Source organism: Lethenteron reissneri, chromosome 14 (genome assembly GCF_015708825.2).
Source record: "Lethenteron reissneri isolate LAM-NWPU_2019-01 chromosome 14, ASM1570882v1, whole genome shotgun sequence".
Taxonomy (NCBI): domain Eukaryota; kingdom Metazoa; phylum Chordata; class Hyperoartia; order Petromyzontiformes; family Petromyzontidae; genus Lethenteron; species Lethenteron reissneri.
Window position 1 is genome coordinate 5196022 of NC_083792.1, and position 20111 is coordinate 5216132.

Sequence of the window (20111 nt, forward strand, 5' to 3'; positions counted from 1 at the left end):
AACAATTTTATAAATTTAAACAAATTTTATAACATAAAATTCCGAGCAACAATTGTCCATCTTACCTTCCAGAGTTTTTTTTTGCATTGCTCGCAGGTGAAATGAGGTGCCCAGGGTTTGTCTTGATCCCCGACAGGCATGCTGAAATATGCCTTGTAGGCCTCACACATCGAAGCAGATGCTCACACAGAGTACTTTTTCGCTCTTGTCTTGATAAATTGGCCGCATACATAGCAAAATGCGTCTGCCGGATGCTTGCAGCCTCTTGATGCCATCTCAGAAAAATGCAGATATGCATCCACTTAGGCAGCTGGAACTCAACTGAACTGGTGGGCTTAAGGCCCCTGTATTTATACGACTATTTATATCACTGGAATGTTCGAGAATGTTCTAGAAGTTACTCCAAGTTTACTCAGCACTGAATCTATCTGGAATGTTCTGGAATAGGTAAATTTAAAAATTTCACTGTCCTGGTCACAAAAGCTAAGTTTGTGGGGAATCATAGCCATTTTCTGTACTTTTGAGGCATACGCAGTTAGGAAATAACACTTACTACCCCGGAACAAAAAATATGTTACAGTGTTATCATTCACTGGGCTTGCAATCCAGAGGTCGCCGGTTTGATTTGATCTCCCGGCGTGGCAGTTGAAACAATGGGGCAAGTTTTATTTTAAATCCTCTCCCCGTTGCCTCTGTCCCTGCAATTAGCCAATCGGCAGATCGTCTGCGGTGGGGTGAAGTGTGGGTACTCCCACCTCTTCCAAGACATCTGGCCAGCGTGGAAGAGTAGGCCAAATACCCTCTCGAGGGGCTCTCCAGTGGAGGCCCTTCCTCCAGCAATGCCGTGAGCAGGCAATTGCGGGGCTGAAGCTTATTCAGACCTTCACCATTGCCCACAGCTGAGAATCGTCAGAATGCTTTACTCAGATCCTGACCGTTCCGAGTTCAGACTCTGGTAATGGATCGACTAAGCCTGTTTTTTTTTCAATATATAAAGCGAGCACCAGTTTGTGCGAATCCGGCAGTAATTTCCCGACAAAGCGAGTGGCCCTCATCATAGGAACGTGGAATTGCCACCGCTTGCGTGACACCAAAACGCAGCAGAGTAGCAGCATGGTGTTGACTGATTCGATCAGCGAAACATTCATTTGCTTCACTCTGCACCAGTGCAGATCACGATTGATCGTGGAATTAACATGTTGGCTTCCCCAGTGTTTGCGGGAAAGAGTATGTGTTTTCTGCAACACCGTGAATTCATTTCTGCAGCTCTGAGTGCCATCTGGTGGTGACGATTGGAACTAGGAACGAGATATTATTGCGTATGATGTCTGCTGGTCACGACGAGAGGGCTTCAGGAGACAGGGGGAGTTTCGATGCAGTTTTGCTGTTCCTCCTCCATTGAAGGAGCGTAGACCACAGACGTTTACTATACGGTCCATAGATTGTGTTGCATGGCCTCAACTGCACTACTCTGGCTTGCCTTTAATTTCCCATTGGAGTGGAAGATGGCAGCAGCCTTCAAGCGGCCACAACCGTTAAGCGAGAAATCACGACGAATGCCGTCAACGCGGCGATCGGACATCGGTCGTCGATCTCCCGGTCCTCAGAGTGACAGCACGTGCGTGAATTTCCCATTTATGAAGGAGATGTGCGCATCAGCCGGTTGGTGTTCTCATGCGGTGAGTTATCCTATAAATGGACCGCACCGATCCCTTAGCCTCTTAACTTCGTTATTGACAGCCTCTTTGCCAATCAATTGCTTGATAAAGGTCTCCTCGGAATATATCGGTCATGGGAGTTGTTTGACCATACTTAACCATGCTGAACCGTGTGGGCTGTTGATGGGTGGGTGCAGATATTAACTCACCACTGATGGTAGCCTTGGCTTGGAATCAAACTCATATCACTGGCGCAGCAGCCTAACCACTACACCACCGCACCGCGCCATTTCCTACAATGGGAATGTGTAATTGACAATAATGTATCACTGGCTGAGAACAAACAAAGTATAGATGAACACTGGTAGACGCCGATTGCGGATTTTCTATTCGCAATGGTGCCTGCTGGATTAAGTATCGTGCGCGGTAATAATCCACGTGACGCCTGAGCGCAAGTCAGTTCCGTTTCTCCATCTCGCAAGGTGACGTGAATCTCAGAAGCGTTCCATTCCGTGTCTGCCACTCCGTCGTTGTTCTGCACCAGGGTGTCAGCAACCAAAATAACAAAAAAGCACAATTTTGCTCGAATTCGGTGAAAAAAATACCTAAATATTTCAAGAGCCGCAATGCAATGCGAATACGAGACGGTGGTGGGCCTTAATAAATGACGTCAGAAAGCGGTCCTTAAATAGCCGCACGTGGTTCTAGAGCTGCAGGTTTCGGAGCCCTGGTCTGGACCATCTGCCATCATTCCTTCTAGGCGTGACGCGTGTCGCCCAGACCCACTTACTCTTTTTTCGTCGACAGTTTGAATGATGTCTTTAATCTTCAAATTATTCCCGAATCCACCGGTGTTCTTCTCTCTGTCTCTCAATGTAATCCGAAGCTTGCGTCTCTCCACGCTTTTTTTTCATGCGCCCATTCTTACGCTGTACTTTGTGAGTATTCACAGGTGGTGGAAGCAACGGACTTGGCACCAGCTTCTGATGTCAGACATGGTCAGAGCCACGATATCTCAACACATTTAGCTTATGAACAATAAACTCATCATTCAACCAACATGCTCACCCTATGAGCAACACACTGCCATGCATACCAACAAACTTAAATTAACATCCACATTAGGACAGTACCCTCGCCTTTCAGCTCAACCTCCATCTCTCTCTCCCCCCTTGTTTCTGCCCCCTCCCCCCATTGTCTAATGCACTACTTGTACCCCCTCTCTCCCCCTATCTCTACCCCCATTCTCTCTCCCCCCTATATCTACCCTCTTCCTCCCCCCATTGTCTAACAGACTTGGACTGCGCCCTCACATTTCACCTCCCCCCCTCTCTCTCCCGTCTTTGCCCCCTCCCTACCCCCATTGTCTAACGAACTCGCTTTACTTGTGCAAGCGGTGTGCATGCACGTGCGAGTTACGGACAGTGAGGTCGCATCGGGACGAACAGGTGCAGCGAGAGAGTGCAACGGAAAGGCGACGGCTAATTAAGATGCATAGCGGTGATTGGCTGGCTGCAAATGCAGGCGGCTAATTAAGATGCATAGCGGTGATTGGATGGCTGCAAATGGAGGCGCGGAACGGGCGCCAGGTTGGCTGGAGATTGAGGCGATAGCCGTGAAGCCACGGGCGTGAGGCGACGGGAGGTCGCCAGCCTAATTACTTAGGAGTTAATGAGGAGGGGGATATATACGGGAGCGTGAGAGAGAGGGAGTTGAGTTGGTCGGAGTGAAGACGAGAGGAAAGACGAGAGAAGTCGAAGGCCCCGCTCTCCACACCTCGCCCTCTCCAGCGGTGACGGCTGAACTCCCACTGGAGGCAAGGGCGAGGTTGGAGAGGCGAGGGTAGAAAGGCTAGCAGTAGAGAAGCTAGCAGAGAGTATAGCTAGCAGTGGAGAAGCGAGCAGAGTATAAAGTGGAAGGCTAGCAGTAGAGAAGCTAGCAGCGTATATAGCGGAAGGCTAGCAGTGGAGGAGCTAGCAGAGTATAGAGCGGTAGGTTAGCAGTGGAGAAGCTACCAGAGTGTATATTAATATGCTAGCAGTGGAGAGGCTAGCGGAGTGTACGGTGGGAAGCTATGAGAGTGTGTAGTGGTAGGCCAGCAGCGGAGAGAGGGAAGCGAGCGGAGCGTGGCAGGCAGGCTAGCGGTTGAGAGGCTAGGAGAGGTGAGAGCAGGCTAGCAGTAGAGATGCTAGGAGGGAGAGCAGGGAGGGAGCCAGGGTGTGGCTGGAGTTCCGCCATGCGCGGCCGACCCACGCCGTGCCGGCCTTCAAGGAGCAGTGGGCACTGGAGGAGGCCATGTGCTCGGTGTCAGATGACGGAGAGCTCTGCATGCAGATCTGAGCTACCGTCGGAGGCCGTAGGACTGCGAGAAGGGCTTGGTGCAGATGCAGCACTTGTTGTTAAAAATTTTATTGTAATATTACAAATATTACATAGAAAACATAGGGGGAACATAGCCATGGAGTAGGGAGAGGGGGGGGTAGAGAGAGGGGGAAGGGGTAAGAAGAGCAGAGCGTGAAATATTTTATGAAATCGTTCATTTCAAAAGGGGGGGGGGTACATAAAGCAAAGTGCCGAACGAAGCAAAGTGCCGCCTACACCGAGCATATTCTTGTTTCCTCTGATCGTACAAAAAGAGTGAGCGGAGCGAAGCAGGTGAGCAGCGCAAGCGGGAAAATCACGACGGAGTTACGGGGTGTCGAACACGAGGAGTTCTGTTTTAATAGAAAGTGACGCAGGCGAAAAAGGAGTTGTGAAATAAAAACACTACTAAAAAAACCCATTTGCGCTGGCTACCCCGCCCATGCTGTTGACGCCGCACAGCTTTGCACACTCTGAAAGCCCTTAGAAGCAGTTGCTTTGGAGGCTTGCCCCCTCTTTTCTCTCCGCCTGATGAAGACCGCTTGTGTTGCGATCGAAACGTCGAGGGTTTTTTGTTTTTATTATTTTCAATTTGTTATTTTTGTTTAATTAAAAAAATGTTTTTATCTACCTGACTTTACCGAAAGAACCAAGAATATTAATTCCTTGCAGTCACGAAAGTTTTAAGTCTACATTTTTTTAGTTTCATCAATGTCAAAATTTACCATCCACACTTATCCTCCTAACCTATTGGCAAGGACAAATATCGCCCATATGTAGGCTGTATAGGCTGTTGGGGCAAGTGCTGTTCGCACACAACAGTGTGCGGTGGTTGGACCTGATTGGAAGTAGAGCAAACTTAGGGGAGGCGTAGGACTAGTTTAGGATAATCGCCACCGTCGTTGGCCGAGAGTGGGAATGGAACTTCTTGCTGGGTGCGTAGCACAGTGTGCAAACCACTACACTATCATTCACCATCTCGGCAACAAACTCGCTGTCACGTACACAGACAAAACAATCTCACATTCACTCAGCCTCCTATCAACTCACACACACTCCTGACACAAAAAAACCTTTCAGTTGTAATAAACAGACTTGTCATATATACATGATCACCATCTCATCCATATCTTCACTGACTTTGTAACTTGTTATCTTGTCATCCTGATAATATTGAAAGTTGTGTTTTCTACCTCAAACGAGTGTGGAGTGATGCTCTTTGCCTATTGACATCCCCGAGTTAGAGGTGACAATTCCACATTGCTATGGCAGGGGTTAGTCTAGTCATAAGATAACCACTGCTGACAAAGTGTCACTCGTGTAATTAACAACCACGATATGAAGAGCGGTGTGGAACCCAATTAGAATTTTGAACTCGCAGTGTTTTTATTGCTAGCTGCACTCACACCACTGTCCATTATAGTTTTTTAACTTCTGTATTCAATCCCCCATGTCTCCCCTCCCCCCTCCAACAACTTAATACCATTCGTGCGATTGGTATCAGGTATGGAGATGAAGTACCCATTTATAAAACACGCAGAGCAGCTGTTATAGAATAGCCCACTGAAGCAGATATCACTGAACCAATTCATGTCTTCAAGTGGCCTCCACTTTTTTGACGCTCGGGGTGTTACTCTTTTCCAAACGCCTTCTACGATATGTTCATCGCATGGCAGGCAAGTACATTTTTTTTTTTAGAAACTGAGATCTGGAATAAAGCCAAATTAAGTGAAAATCTCATTTAATTATAACGTGGATTTTTTTTCGTAATCTTCAGTGCCCATTATCTTGCTCCACTTGAGTACACGGTTTAATCACGGGCGGCTGTCCAGATTTCAAACCGACCCCTGAGCCACCCCGCAACCACTTTTGGGACAAAACTATTAAACTATTAATTTAATTAGATGGTGCTTTAGCCCATCTGGCCAGGAAGTAAATAATGTGGTCATAACAACTATATAAATATTCCCACACTCCCATAAAATGTCGTACACATCCAAGTTCACTCTGAAACTGTCCTGGCAATTTTCTAAATTAATTAGTGAATGAAATTGCATTCAGTATTTTCACATGTTAGTTACCATTAATGCTAAAAAAAATAACTAATTGATAACTTTGTCTGATATAAATTAATGAAATATATTATGCAAAATTGTGCTCAGCTCTCCGCTGTGTTTCGGGTTCCTGAAAAAGGTTTGAGCACGTGGAGCGAAACGTCAGGCACCGTGCGAACAACACGTGGTAGAACACAAACACGCATCTGAGAGCCATGCAGCACAACCACAGTAATATGTAAAACTATAAAGATTTTTATTCTACCAGGTAAGGCCCACTGAGCTATACAGTTCTTTTTCAGAAGCCTCCTAGTCACAAATGATAGCTCAACGAAGTGGCTTATCGTGTGGAAATGTAAAGCAGCCAAATCATCTAAACGCGTGCCTCTCAATGTGGAGGGGAAACCCGGAGGACACGGAAGAAAATCCACGGGGAGAATATGCAAACTCCAAATATACTGGCATCAGGGTCTGGATCGCTCTCACGTTCTCCTGCATACCAGGCGAGGCAGATAACATCTCGAAACCGTGGCACCCCATGTGGTGTTTATCGACTAGAAGAGAAGTGAATACAATGTTGGAAAAAACCCCGATTTTTTACTCTCTTTTAAAAACAAATGAATATCCCACAAAACAAAATCTACCATCATCTTCACTCATAACTTAATAACACCGCTAAAATCATAATCTCACCTTGCAGGTGGCCCAATAAACACTTAATTTAATAGTTTTTTTAGTTCACACTTTGATTAAATGCACACGCGCGTCGTCGTCGTCCCCCCCGCCCGTGTGCGTTGCTCATAAAGGAGAGTCGATGGAGCCTCAAAGAACGCAAGTGTTCAGTTTCGCAGGTGGAAAAACAACATCGACCGCGTGTCAGTGCGCAAAAAGCACGGACTGCGCGTACGTCAAATAAACCCTCCGCTGTGAAACTTCACGATCATCCATCCTTCTGGTGATAACAAATTAACTTCATTCAGCGTGTCTTTTTATTTTATTGCAAGAAACATTTGTTTATATTGCTCGCGGGAACACCGATCTTCACACCCGAACGGAATGGATTGTAAAATGTCTTCAATCTTGCTGCATGCCATGTACGTTTAAGATTTCGACTTTTTTGGACACGCTGCCATTGGTGTGATGGATAGCACACTGAACTTGCTACTCAGAGGTCGCCTGGTTCGAGTTGATCTCCCCGGACAGGCAGTTGATGCAATGGACACATTTCTTTAAAATGACCCCATCTCCGTCCACCGAGAAGTATAAATGTGTACGCCACAGCGAGTTCATCGGCAGCTCGAGTGTGCTTTGTTGAAGTGTGGGTACTCCCATCTCTCTTCCAAGACGTTTGGTCAGCAAGAAAGAGTAGGCCAAAAATAACCTCTGGGGGAGCTCTCTAGGGTTTGCTGTCATGGAGGCCCTTCTGCCAGCAGTGGTTTGAGAAAGCGATTGCAGGGCTGAGCCTTTGCTTTACTACCTTCAATTAGTCACACATACGAAGGAGATATCACAGCGATACACTCCGCTCCTCCTTACGCGGTTGTCTGGCTTTGACCACCTAATGTGAAATTGTAGTTGTCTACATCAGCCATACGATAGAATAAGAAGATTATTGCACTCTTACTTCATGATGCCATTAAGAAGAAGAATGTTTTGGGCATTACTCGGATTTAAAAGTGATAAAGGGAAGACAGCCTCGTACTTGTATCCACACACATGGAAATATTTATAATCAATAAAACAAGTTGATCCCAGGCTCAAGGAAAGTTTTCTCTGCATATCAAAGGGGGGTGCGTTCACGAGGCTGCGAGTGGCGATGTTTATATCTTGCCCCAGATACTTATTTGAGGCCGAGTCGACCTAGGGGAGGTTTAGGACTGTTTAAAAAAATCGTCACTGGTGTTGACTGTGGGTGGGATTCAAACTCGGGTCGCTGGGTTCGTAGCACAGCGCTGTGACCGTTAGACGACAGCTCCCCGTTGCATTCGCTCGCTCGCACGCACACGTAGCAAGGTGCTATGCAGCAGCACTAAGAAGGAGTTCAATCACCTGTGCTAGACTGGGGAGTGAGTGGAGGCTTTGTGAACGTGGCTCGGAGACTGGGTGTCAACGACAGGCTTGAGAATCGCGCACAGCCTCTCCGATTCCAGATCAGGTTACGGACACTCACGCTGGGCTCCGGCCGCAGTGCATTAACCATTGTTTGGGTGGTGTGGAATGCCACCGCACCCAAACAATGCTGTTAAATATAGCAGAGCACAAGGGCCCGTTGTCTGATAACGCTTTCGTGTACTTGTCATCGGAATATTAGAGTGCACCATAAATAATGTGTAGATATTTTTAAGGCACACACACATCTCAGAGCCGTATTTTTTTTTTCAAAGGTAACATAAGCCCACGAAGTAGACACAATGACAAAAGAACTAGTCGCACTGGTTGAAAATCTCGTTTTTAATTGTAACCGACATGTGACATCCACCTCGCAGCCAAGCTGCGATCTGAAATGTTCAACGTGATGTGCGATACCCGAATTGGTTACCCAACTTTGTGACTCTACAGACCCCGGCGTTCGATTTGTTATACAGTATTACCTTTTTTAAATAACCTGCTTTCATTATGACTTCTGGTGGCCCGGTGGCATTTGTTCAACAGGCCTGACCTTTGCTGATGAGACCCTGAAGGTCGAAACTGGTCGAGAGTAAGCTTGCTCGAACAAAATGCAGCCGGATAATGTTGGTCTGGAAAAGCCAATAGGCCAATGGATTAATACATTTTTTATTTATACGTGAAGATCCAGAATGGAGTTTTGCTTATTTCAGTTTCATTAATTTGTATAACTCAATATCGAACATTGCTGAAATAAAGATAGATGTTATTTAAGAATACATTTAAATACATCTTGACTTAAAGCTTTCGTGACTGCAGGAATTCATATTCTTTGGGTCTTTCGGTAAAGTCACGTAGATAGGTTGAAAGATAAATAACAAAAAACTACGACGTGTCGAGCGCAACACGAGCGGTCGTCATCACGAGCCTATCTATGGGGCTTTACCAAGAGACCTAAATAATACATTTTAATTATTGATTAATGTGCAGTTGTACATGGTATACCAAGTATTTAAATGTACGCAAAGCAAAACTTCCCAAAGAACTGTATCCAGATTTTTAAAAAGTGTTAAGCAACCTAAAACGTCATTAATTAGGCACTTTTTCTGAGCATGTAATTCGTTAGTATATTTAGTTTAACCAGGTGAGAACTGAAGAGACCGACAGTCTCATTTTAAAGAGTGACCTCGGGCATTAGTCTGCCAGTAGGCGGCGATGATTGCAATGTAGAGTTTATTCCTAATTGAGTAATTTTCGAATGAGGCACATCGCAGGATGTCACTGTAGAGTGCCGGCCCTAGAGAGGCACGGCGTGCGATGTAACGACATCGCGGACACCACGATGATGTGGGTGTAGTACCGTCCCTAGAGGGGCTCGGTGAGCGCTGAGTGATAGCGCTGGATGGCATCACGCTCGGCGTGCAATGCCAGCCCTAGAGGATCGGTTGTGAGAGTGCTGGCCGTCTGGAAGGGGTTACTGAGGGCCATACACTCTGGTTGACCCGAGAGGACACGTGACCGGTTAAGTCTACAAAGGGGCCCCAAGAGGGGGCTAGGGGTGGTCACGTGGTCAGGGTCGAGATCCTGCTCGAGGGTTCTGCAAGGTGGGCGTGGCCAAGGGTGGAGCCATCCACGCTGTAGAGGATATAAGCCGGGTCCCCCAGAGGGGCCGGCATTGTTGTTCATCCTGAAGAAACCTTCGTTCTACGTTCTCTGTGTCTCCAACACGTGGACCTGGACCCGAGCTGTGGTGCCGGTCCGTAGTAGCAGTTACGTTGTAATTAGTGTAGTTAGCCTGGTGGTCACCACCATAGGTTGTTATTCTGTTAAGGGGCAGTTACCCCGTGTGTTGGTGTTAAATAAATGTGTTGTCTCCAAGAGCACGTCTGCGACTCAGTTGAACCTACTACATTAATCTTGATTTGAAGCTTTCGTGACTGCAGGAATCCATACTCTTTGGTTATTTCGGTAACGTCACGTAGGTAGAAAATAACATTGCGGGTATGGAACTCGCCACGAGGAATCGACAATGACCGCGATTTAACCGGAATCGATTACCTGATATATTTGTACTGACGTCAACACAGGTGTATGGAATCAATTGTGGGCTATCCCGATCACGCTCAATCGCATCGAATATTAACATTGCAGGTATGGATCTCGCCAAGAGGAATCGACAACGACAGCGCTATTAACCGGAATCGATTTTTAATGTGTTCCAGGGCAGATGACATGTTATCATGTAAAGCAACCCTAAACACACGAAAAGACGTAGGTTTACAATTTACGAGTAAAACTCTACTACCTACACAATATACACAGACGTAAAATGTAAAAAAAATATATAAATATATCGGGAACAGTAGCCAATCAGTAGTTTCAATTGTCATATTTGAATTCAGCACATCAAAATCCAGAACAGACAGGACATTTCATCTCTGCAGCAGACGACGCCTAAAACATTGTAAGACCAGGGTGACCTGCAACCATAGATTCGGACACGAGGGGTCACCACGTGTCCACGCAGTGATATTGGCATGGCCATGTTCGAGCTGAACTACGACCCATATCTAACGGAGTTCCTGTCAGTAAGCGAGCTTGACTCCTGACGAGGCACTGAGTGTCGTAGCGTGTCCAGCGTCTTGCTCGTGTCGCTGATGAGATGATGAGATGCACTGCCAGAGGGTTGCACAGCTGATGTTTTGAGTAAGAACCACTGGTGTAGACGTGGAGACGATGTCAACGTGGAAGCTCTTGTCTGCTCGGTGATTTTGTTCCGCGTAACGCAGCAGCTGCTTTTGCGCATTTGTCCACAAGAGGGCATCGTGTGACTTGTGTAGAACTAAATATTCTTTGGTTTTTTTCGGTAAAGTCACGTATAAAGATAAAATAATAAATTAAATAATAGCATACGACGTTTCGATTGCAACACAAGCAATCATCATCAGGTATAATGAAATAGCGACATAGAATCTAACCAGAAAACTATAGACAGACATACCGAAAAAACCAAAGAATAATTCCTGCAGTCACGAAAGCTCCAAAATTAAGATAGAACTACATAGCCCGAATCCTATAGCCATAAGGGGCCATCCATTTAGTACGTACTCATGGAGAGGGGAGGGGGGGTTAACCCAAATGCGTTCCCTTGCGTATGGGGGGTCTACTGACAATGTACATAGCATAGGAAACGGGGGGGGGGGGGGGTGAAGCCTCGATAATGATTTGTCTACATTGGCCTTCAAATGAGCCACAATTCAGTTTCTTCAGCTGTGAGACAACAAGCACTAGCGGGAGAAGTGGGACTGTGGGAGAGGTTGTCACTTGTATGACTGCAGCTATCACGCAGCTCAGCAAAATAAGTGGCCAAGGTACGCAACTTAATTATTTAATGCAGCCGGCGGTGGACTATCTGTTTGTTTAAACAGGTCACCTGAAACCCTATACGTCAATATTATTCATCCTTGATCGTTTCTGCATGGATTACATATCGGCCGTTCTATAGGATTCGGGGGGGGGGGGGTGTGCATCAGGCGAACGTACGCAGGTGGGAGGGGGGGGTACAGGGAGGGGTCAAGTTTTGACAGATTTTTGCGTCCCTACTAACACAGTTGAAGTCAACTCGGAGAGACTGCATATATCACTTGCATATATGACTTGCGGATCCGGGGCCAGTTAGTATTGAAGTCAATGCAGGCTGGTTTTTTTTGCTGATTCCAAGCCCACTGTACGGAAATGCAGTGTGTTTCACTATATCTACACCTATTTTACCAAATATTTTTAAAGATATAAACGTCTAGGCCAGTTTGGTACCTCGCCGTAAGACTTTGTTGCTTGAAAATCAGTAAACAAATAAAGATTTGCAGTGCAAATCGACCGTAGAACTTGTTATTGTGTTGTTTGTATTTCTACTAGTGGCGGACTTTTTCTTAATAATGGACAAAGTACACGTCAGACGAACGATTGCCACCCAACGATTTGTCTCGCCGAGACATTTTATTTGGTGTATGGCAGTAGTTTCTAGTTTGTATGGTTTTGAGGTTATGCATTGCATTGGAGTCAATGGGATGTCACAAGAGTTCTAGATTTGAAGCTTTCGTGACTGCAAGGATTCATACTCTTAAGTGTTTTCGGTAAAGTCACGTAGGTAAAAAAATAAAATTCATAATTATTATTTTATTTCTATTATTACTTTTAGTAATTTTTAATTTTAATTTTTTTACCTACGTGACTTTACCGAAAAAACTAAGAGTGTCACAAGAGTTGTGCATTCATCACCGAGTAGAAACGTCTCACGTAGAAGACCCCCACCAGACGCCCCCTCCTCGGATCCCCCCTGGACCCCAACAGATACCCCCTTCTCCCGATCCTACACGGACCCTCCCCCAGGCTTCTCCCGGACCCACCGCGGACCCCCGGCCCCCTTCCACGTAAAAATATATGAAATACCATATCTGATGTTTTTTTTCCCAATTAAAGTTTGCATAACAACGAGTTGACTTTAGTGGGCACACTTGAAATAATCCACCTGGCTTATACCATGTAAACCTCCGACATTGAACTCTGTAGTGTAAATTCAGCTGAGATTGAAACAAAAAAGGCCAATTTGTACCCACACAGCAGTGCTGGAGAACCGGGTCATACAGTGCGCCAGGTCTTCAGTGCACCACGTGACACGATGTCGATAGCGAAACATTTTCTGCCTCTGCATGGACCGTCTTGCTCGGACTAGTTTGAGCAAAACCACATAAAGGGTTTAAGCGTCAGTGCCAGGCACTTCTCAGTAATTTTAAAAGGTCCTATTGATGTGGGAAATGTCATGTTATAATTTAACAAAAAATTGTCAATGGCATGTTTTCATATTTATAATGGCGTGAGAAAAAAACTCTTTTTCACAGTTGTAGATTTCTTTGGTATTTATATTTAATTTCCGATGACTTGCTGTTCCCATGACAGATGCTTACGTAGCATTGTGAATGTTCTCCATTACATAAAGAGGTTTATCCTATGTTCATAGTTTTCATTATTTGAAATCCTATTGAAGATGGTGCGTAAAGTAGCACATCACATTTTATTCTTTAACATTGTTAAATAAAACAATAGTATAGGCCAAATATTTAAATATAATGGACTTACAAAAATAAAACTTAACTAATTTTAATTGCATTTGAATTACAAAATTAGACCAGCCCCTCCCCACCCAGCCCTACCCCTCCCACCCCCCTCCTAGCCCCTCCCCACCCTCCCCACCCAGCCCTTCCCCACCCTCCCCTCTCCACCCAGCCCCACCCCTCCCATTTTTGGATGCACGATGGACGGACGGACACAATAATCCCCTGTGGGCTGGTAGAACCAGGTGGTTCCTACCAGTACAAACGTTAAGTAAGTTACTCCACCACCTGAAGAACTGCTCTATCTTAAAGAGCACTACCTTTGAGCTGGTTTTCAGTAAAGGGCTGAAACACATGAGGTGTAACTTGAATGGTTGACGCCTTCATTGACATTAGTTTATAAATGAAACATAACACTCTAAAGTAATATTACTATATTTTCACAATGTGTAAAAGAATCACCCAGTTGTGATTGCGGTGCATCGCAACAAACAGCGGCACATTGTGAACTCAAGTCCGCTGCGAGCTCTCTCCAAGGGCACCAGCTTTTCACATTTGTCCTTTGAAACCAAGAGCTGGATTTACAAATTAGACATTGATTTATAGTTGCCACTCTATATCCACGCAAAATAAGATGGCTAGTTCCCGGGTAAGCCTGCTTGAACGCGTGTGGCACGGTATTACAAACGTGCCTCTCATGGGGACAAGGGCTTGTGGAACTAGCTCTGTTCTATAACTGAGCCAGCAATGTTCCACACTGCTTGTGGAAAACGTGGCATCCGTGAATTCCAAAAAATCCTTGCAGTACAGTGCAGCTCCAAAAATCCACACTACAACAATAAAATCGCATATCCTGTAATTTGCACCACAAACAAGGGTCTCTGGAAACACCCATAAATCTGTGCTTAAAAACGTGCTTAAAATTTGCGGATTACTGCACATTTGGAAATTAATTTTGAAAATTGCATAAAAACTCTAACTCCAAATATCCCCGGTTTTAAGTGCAGAAATCTGAAATAACCTTGTGGTGTGCTGCAGATTTGTAGGGTCCAGAAAATCCTCTGCACACACCACCGTGGATTTTTGGAGTTTTACTGTACTTTGGGTGCCTGCTTGAAGGGTGGGACAGGGTCATTGCTGTTAAGTTTTGCTAACGTCAAACAAACCTGGGGCATTTTTCAAGCAGTCCAAATGCTCACTCAGCTAGCATTATGGCAACCAGCAAGTTCCATACCGCAAGTGAGCTGAATTTCGATTTAAAGCTTTCGTGACTGCAGGGATTCATCTTCTTGGTTCTTTTGGTAAAGTCACGTAGAAGGGAAGTAATAAAATAATAAAAATAAAACATAAAATAATTCTCACGACGTTTCGGCCACAATGCAAGCAGCCGTTGTGGCCGAAACGTCGTGGAATTATTTTATTATGTTTTATTTTTATTATTTTATTACTTCCCTTCTACGTGACTTTACCGAAAGAAACAAGAAGATGCAAGTGAGCTGCTTTAACATTTCAAAACGGGTGGTGCGAGCCCGAGGTCAGCTGAGATGCACAGTCCCACCGCACGTCAACGACGCCATGGAAACATCTCCTTCGTTGTAAACCAACACAAGATGTGGGAAGCAAGGAGCTGCAAGCAATTTAGGAAATAAACATTTTCCCAAAAGGTTTAGCAATAAGTGGAACAAGCTTCCACAAACAGCTGTCGTCGAGGACACTGGCTTTGTTCAAAGTGGGAGGGGGGTCAATAACAGTAAGTCAGATGGTGCAGGGTGGAGGTCGATTGAAAAGGTAGCGTATCGTTTACACCGCCATTATAGTATTTTATCATTTTATAAATTGAGTTACAGTGGGCTTTAATGTTTCAGAACAACAAATTTTGATGATCACAAAAGGGTCAATGGAGAAAATGAAATGTGCCACAAACCAGAACAATTCTGAATCAGTTCAAATGCTGTAAGTTAAATGCTTACCCTATTCCTGTTCCGATCACCTGATAAAATTACACTTCACTAAACCACACGGTGGAATCTGATAGCATTTTAACAAAGCCAGTCCAATTAATTAGCTGCTGCAGTTTCACAAGTTTAACCATAAAACGGACAAGTTATGGCACAAGATGTTAAGATAAGGTTAAACGGATACTTTTATTTAGACACGTGAACTGTATTGTTTCATTAGATTGTCTTTTAAAGCAATACAAGTCAAGGAAATTAATCAGTAAAGTTGGATTTTGCAACTCGCCAAAGATACTTTATCGTCATGGCCAGCCTCTTTGGTTTTTCCTTGTAACAAGCATTTTGATAATTGTGCAAAGCTGGTTCACACATTTACAACCAAATACCATAGCACCATTGCCAAACAAGGTGTCGCCATGAATAGAACTGCCAATCAGGTATCAGAAAACACTTTGTCAAGAACCAGACAACAGTATGCATGGTCCAATTTGGATGTAATTATAAAATGTGCATAAATGCTCAACTGTTTAAGTAAGAAAGGTAGACCTGCATTTCCACAGAGAAGAACAGACTTGTTTTTACAGAGACATTGATGACACAGAAAACAAATGCTAAATCGCTGTGTTTAAATTAAATCGGATTTGCCTTATTTAAATTCTTGTTTACTGAATACATTTTTGTACTCAAATATAAATATAATTGAGAAACACAGCTGCTCTTTCATACGCAAACACACCATTACAATGTGCCAACACTCACTGCGGGAAACCGTGCCCTTCACAAACTAAGCATCGCATTGGCAAGTGGTGACAGCAGCTTCAGATCGTGTGGGACACCTATAGGTGGCCAGTGGTCTCTGGGTGGAGGCTGGGCCCTACATTAGAATGTGCATCGTTATATACCGGTTGCACATGCATGCACTTAATAGGACTATAGTGAATCTTCTCTTCTATATAAACCTATAATCTCTTCTTCCTATTTTACATGCTCCAAACTATATCGACACAAAATGATTAATTTTTTTCCAGCGAATTATTCCTATGAGCAATCATTTGCACAGATAAGAGGAGCGACCCGAAATGAGTCGTAGGAAGTGGTTTCCAGGAAGCACTAAATCAATCCAAAAAGATTGAAAAAGGGACAATGACACGACCCAGTGGTAGCACGTCCACCACTTGTTGCAGATGTTCACAGTAACAATCCAGCAGCTGCCCAGATTAATACTGCACGAGTGTTAAATGTAAAATCATGCACCGTCTGCTTCTGTGATGGTTAAAAATCCCATGTTATTTACAAGAGTACTCCATCGTGTGCTGGCATCGTGATCCAAATAAGAAAAAAATACATGCAAATTACTCAATTGCAAAATAGATAGCAACCATTTCCCTCGACAGCGAAAACTTTGGCAGGACTCTCCTGAGAGAGTTATTCGATGCATGAGCCCAGACAAAATATTTCACTTGGGGGCCGTCCATAAATGACGTCACGCACCTAGGGGGGGGGGGGGGGTTGGTCAGACATTTGTAACGATGTGTGACGAGGGGGGGGGGGTTGAGAAATGTGACGTCACATCAAAATGTGCAACTTTAAATAAATATAGACAACACGTTCTACTTAATTAAATATACTTTTTAATAAATTTTTTCTCCTACAACATCAGAGTGCAGCGCCACATTAAATACGCACTGCAATGACAATAGTTTAAAGCGATTTGAAGCATGTTTTATTTTTTGGGGGGGGGGGCAGAGCTTTGTGACGTCATATTTGAGGGGGGTCTGACTTTTTGTGACGCCGTGTGACGAAGGGGGGGGGTATAAAATCGTCCAAAATCCTGTGACGTCATTTATTGACGGCCCCTTGGTGGTACGACCTGAAGTGGTCTTCTTGGTTCTTTCGGTAAAGTCACGTAGAAGGGAAAAAATATTCTCACAAGAATTGTATTTTATTATGTTTTATTTTTATTATTTTTTTGTTATTTCCCTTCTACGTGACTTTACCGAAAGAACCTAGAAGATGAATCCCTGCAGTCACGAAAGCTTTAAATCGAAATTTGACCTGAAGTGGCATAACTTTAGCGGTTCCAATATCTGAATGTGGCCAATAACAGTGAATTGTGTGATAACCATTTGAAATGAGTTAGTTATCAAATAATCCACTCTTATTAGCCATATACATACATCTGTACAGCTAATATTATACGACATTTTTCGTCCCCATTCGTGTTGTGGTCCACGGCCAATCAGGCTTTCCTGGATAAGCAACCATAATTTTATGCTTGTTTAGTTTAGTTTGCAGCCATTTCTGTCAATCCACTATTGGATGAAGGCATCCCTACACCATGTCAGTGATGGGGATTGCTTTTATTATACTTCACCATGCTGGTCAGTAGAAGTTGGTGAAGTGGGCCTTGTTCAGATATCACTCACTACTGACGTTAGCCATGGCCAGGAATCAAACTCAGGTCACCAGGTTTATAGTGCAGTGCGTTACCCATTACACTGGTCAACAAAAAAAAAACATTTTTTTCTGGCCTGGACTTTTGCAGCTGTTTTAGACTAATTTCAGGGTGCTGATTCCAATCTGATCTCAGATTTGCTCTATTACATCTCATTTTATGCTATCGGCATACCCCATTTTCATTTATTTTACCCGAAATTAACTCTGTCACTTATAATTGCAAGTTGTTGTGAGTCAGTGACTGCTTTAGTGTTAAAATATGGTGCTATATTTTTAGGATAGTGTGTTTATAATATCATTTTATGTAGATATCCACATTTATTTAATATTTTTCTTCTGCAGTTTTTATTGAAAATTCAATATTTGATATCTCAGAAACATGATGCCAGATTTGGAATCAGCACCCCAAAATCACATTAAAACCGTTGGAATACCTTATGCCAGAAAAAGTGTGTTGACCAGTGTTATCTATGTTCTGTGTTCATCTGTGCTTTGCCGTTTGGAACAAAAAAATGCATGGATATATACAGAGAGTAGTATCTGCTAATAGTGTCCCCAAATCAAATTGAAAATGAGGATGCCCACTTTATAACGGATACTTTTATCATCGAAAAATCATTGCTTAAAATTCAAAACCTCATTACAAGTCCTAAAAGTTATAGATACAACAATATATAAAATGTAAACACGGCACTAAAAATGTGTTCCAGCACAAATTATACCTCCGCTCTAAAACATATTTAAATGTGACTGTGGTTACATTATGTGTCGTAATGACATCATTTGCTGGTGGATGGAAAGGGGAAGACAGAAAAGACAGGGAGAACAAGGTCACACATGGAAAGTATAATCAGCTTTAAACAAACACATTCCACAAGTGGTAAATTGTTCAGCCTAACATTACAGCATGTGAATCTACGATTAAACGTGTACCTATGTACACACATAATTTACCATATCGTACACTGTACACTTCCAATTCCATTCGTTGGTAAAACGGAATAAGGAAATGAAATTACACTTTTAAAAATTGCAAACAATGTAAATGTTACATTATCCTCATGTTAGAGCGGTTTTTATCTGCATGAAGGCATCACTGAGATGTATTTGGTAGCACAAATTCCACTTCAACAGGAAGGCAACGGACTTAAATCGTGCTCTGTACACCATCTAATCACTCTCACATGTGTGCAGCGAGAGAATGCAGTGAACTAAAAGCTTATTAGGAAAAACTTGAGTGAACGAGACCCCTTGATGCAGGGGGATCACAAGCAGCATAGCTGATTAAAAACCCGACGATTACAAATGCCATGGAGTTCAATAATTCGTTATTCGTCAATGCAGCATTGATTAAATACATTTTGAACATTAGACTTTGTACAATAAGCACTCTTAGGAACTACAAATACTGCATTCTTTTTTTTAAATCATAACACGATAACTTTTCCAAACCCTTCCCGCAAGTGAAATATATCCGTAGCCTAGGTTAACAATAATAAAATTGCCCATGAAATGCCGATTGATGAATGTCCTTTGACAAATGAACTCCCTTACAGTGGACTTGCATCACGAACCTTAAGAAACAGTTTAATTGCGTTTCTAAGAATTGAATTAGCTAATAATTATGTACCGTTACATTTGAGTTCATTTGTTGTGAAACCCAACCATTTCTTTCCATTACTGTTCCCCATAATGGGGCTCTGCTTGAAGACAGCCAATTATATAGTAAACGTCGACCAAAAAGCAGCTACGCGAGCTCAGTGAAGACTTGTGAGAGCAAGCGGATCATGATACGGAAAGTTGGGCCACTTGAGTAAATAGTGAAAAAGAAATGTAACATTTCCCATAGTTTTAATATAAAAATCTGGACCCATGACCAACTACAAGCATTGCTTACTCTCCCACTTGCTGCCCAGTTTCGCTTGCATGCAGCCATCTGTGACTGCATGACAAAGGAACTACAATATCTTATATCTCACTGAGCTGTGTGCCTATGTGTTTGTCTCTCTCTCTGTGTGTCTCTGTGTTGTCTCTCTCTGATTACGTGTCTGTCTATGCGTCTCCTGTTCTGTGTTTAATCTCTTTCTTAAATTTAGCAATCTTTGGAAGAACGTAATCAACCAGGTAGGGTGCTGACTCTTATGTTAGCCGACTCTCTGTGTTGTATTACATTATATTTCTAAGTTTACTAGGTTTTGTTTTCTCTTTCATTTCTACCTGATCATGATTGCTTGTGTTACAATCGAAACGTCGTATGCTATTATTTAATTTATTATTTTCTCTTTCTACGTGACTTTACCGAATGAACCAAAGAGTAACTCGCTGAGCTTGTCAAGAGCCCATTTTCATAAGTGCGTATGAAAAACATTGCCTACATTATATATGCGCAATATACTCATTTAACACACT

At 43.5% G+C, this 20111-nt stretch overlaps 1 protein-coding gene across 4 annotated transcripts in view; it reads right to left on the reverse strand.

The window, feature by feature from the left end:
* LOC133342308 (uncharacterized) overlaps positions 1-291 on the reverse strand; it is a 29518-nt gene extending 29227 nt beyond the window's left edge. For all 4 annotated transcript variants that reach the window (XR_009755116.1, XR_009755115.1, XM_061551392.1 and 1 more), the window contains exon 1: positions 66-291. Coding sequence is in view for 2 of the 4 variants with exons in the window: in XM_061551392.1 (XP_061407376.1) it covers positions 66-170 (105 nt within the window). In the remaining 2 variants the exon portion in view is untranslated. The remainder of the gene's footprint in view (positions 1-65) is intronic.
* Positions 292-20111: the final 19820 nt, after the last annotated feature.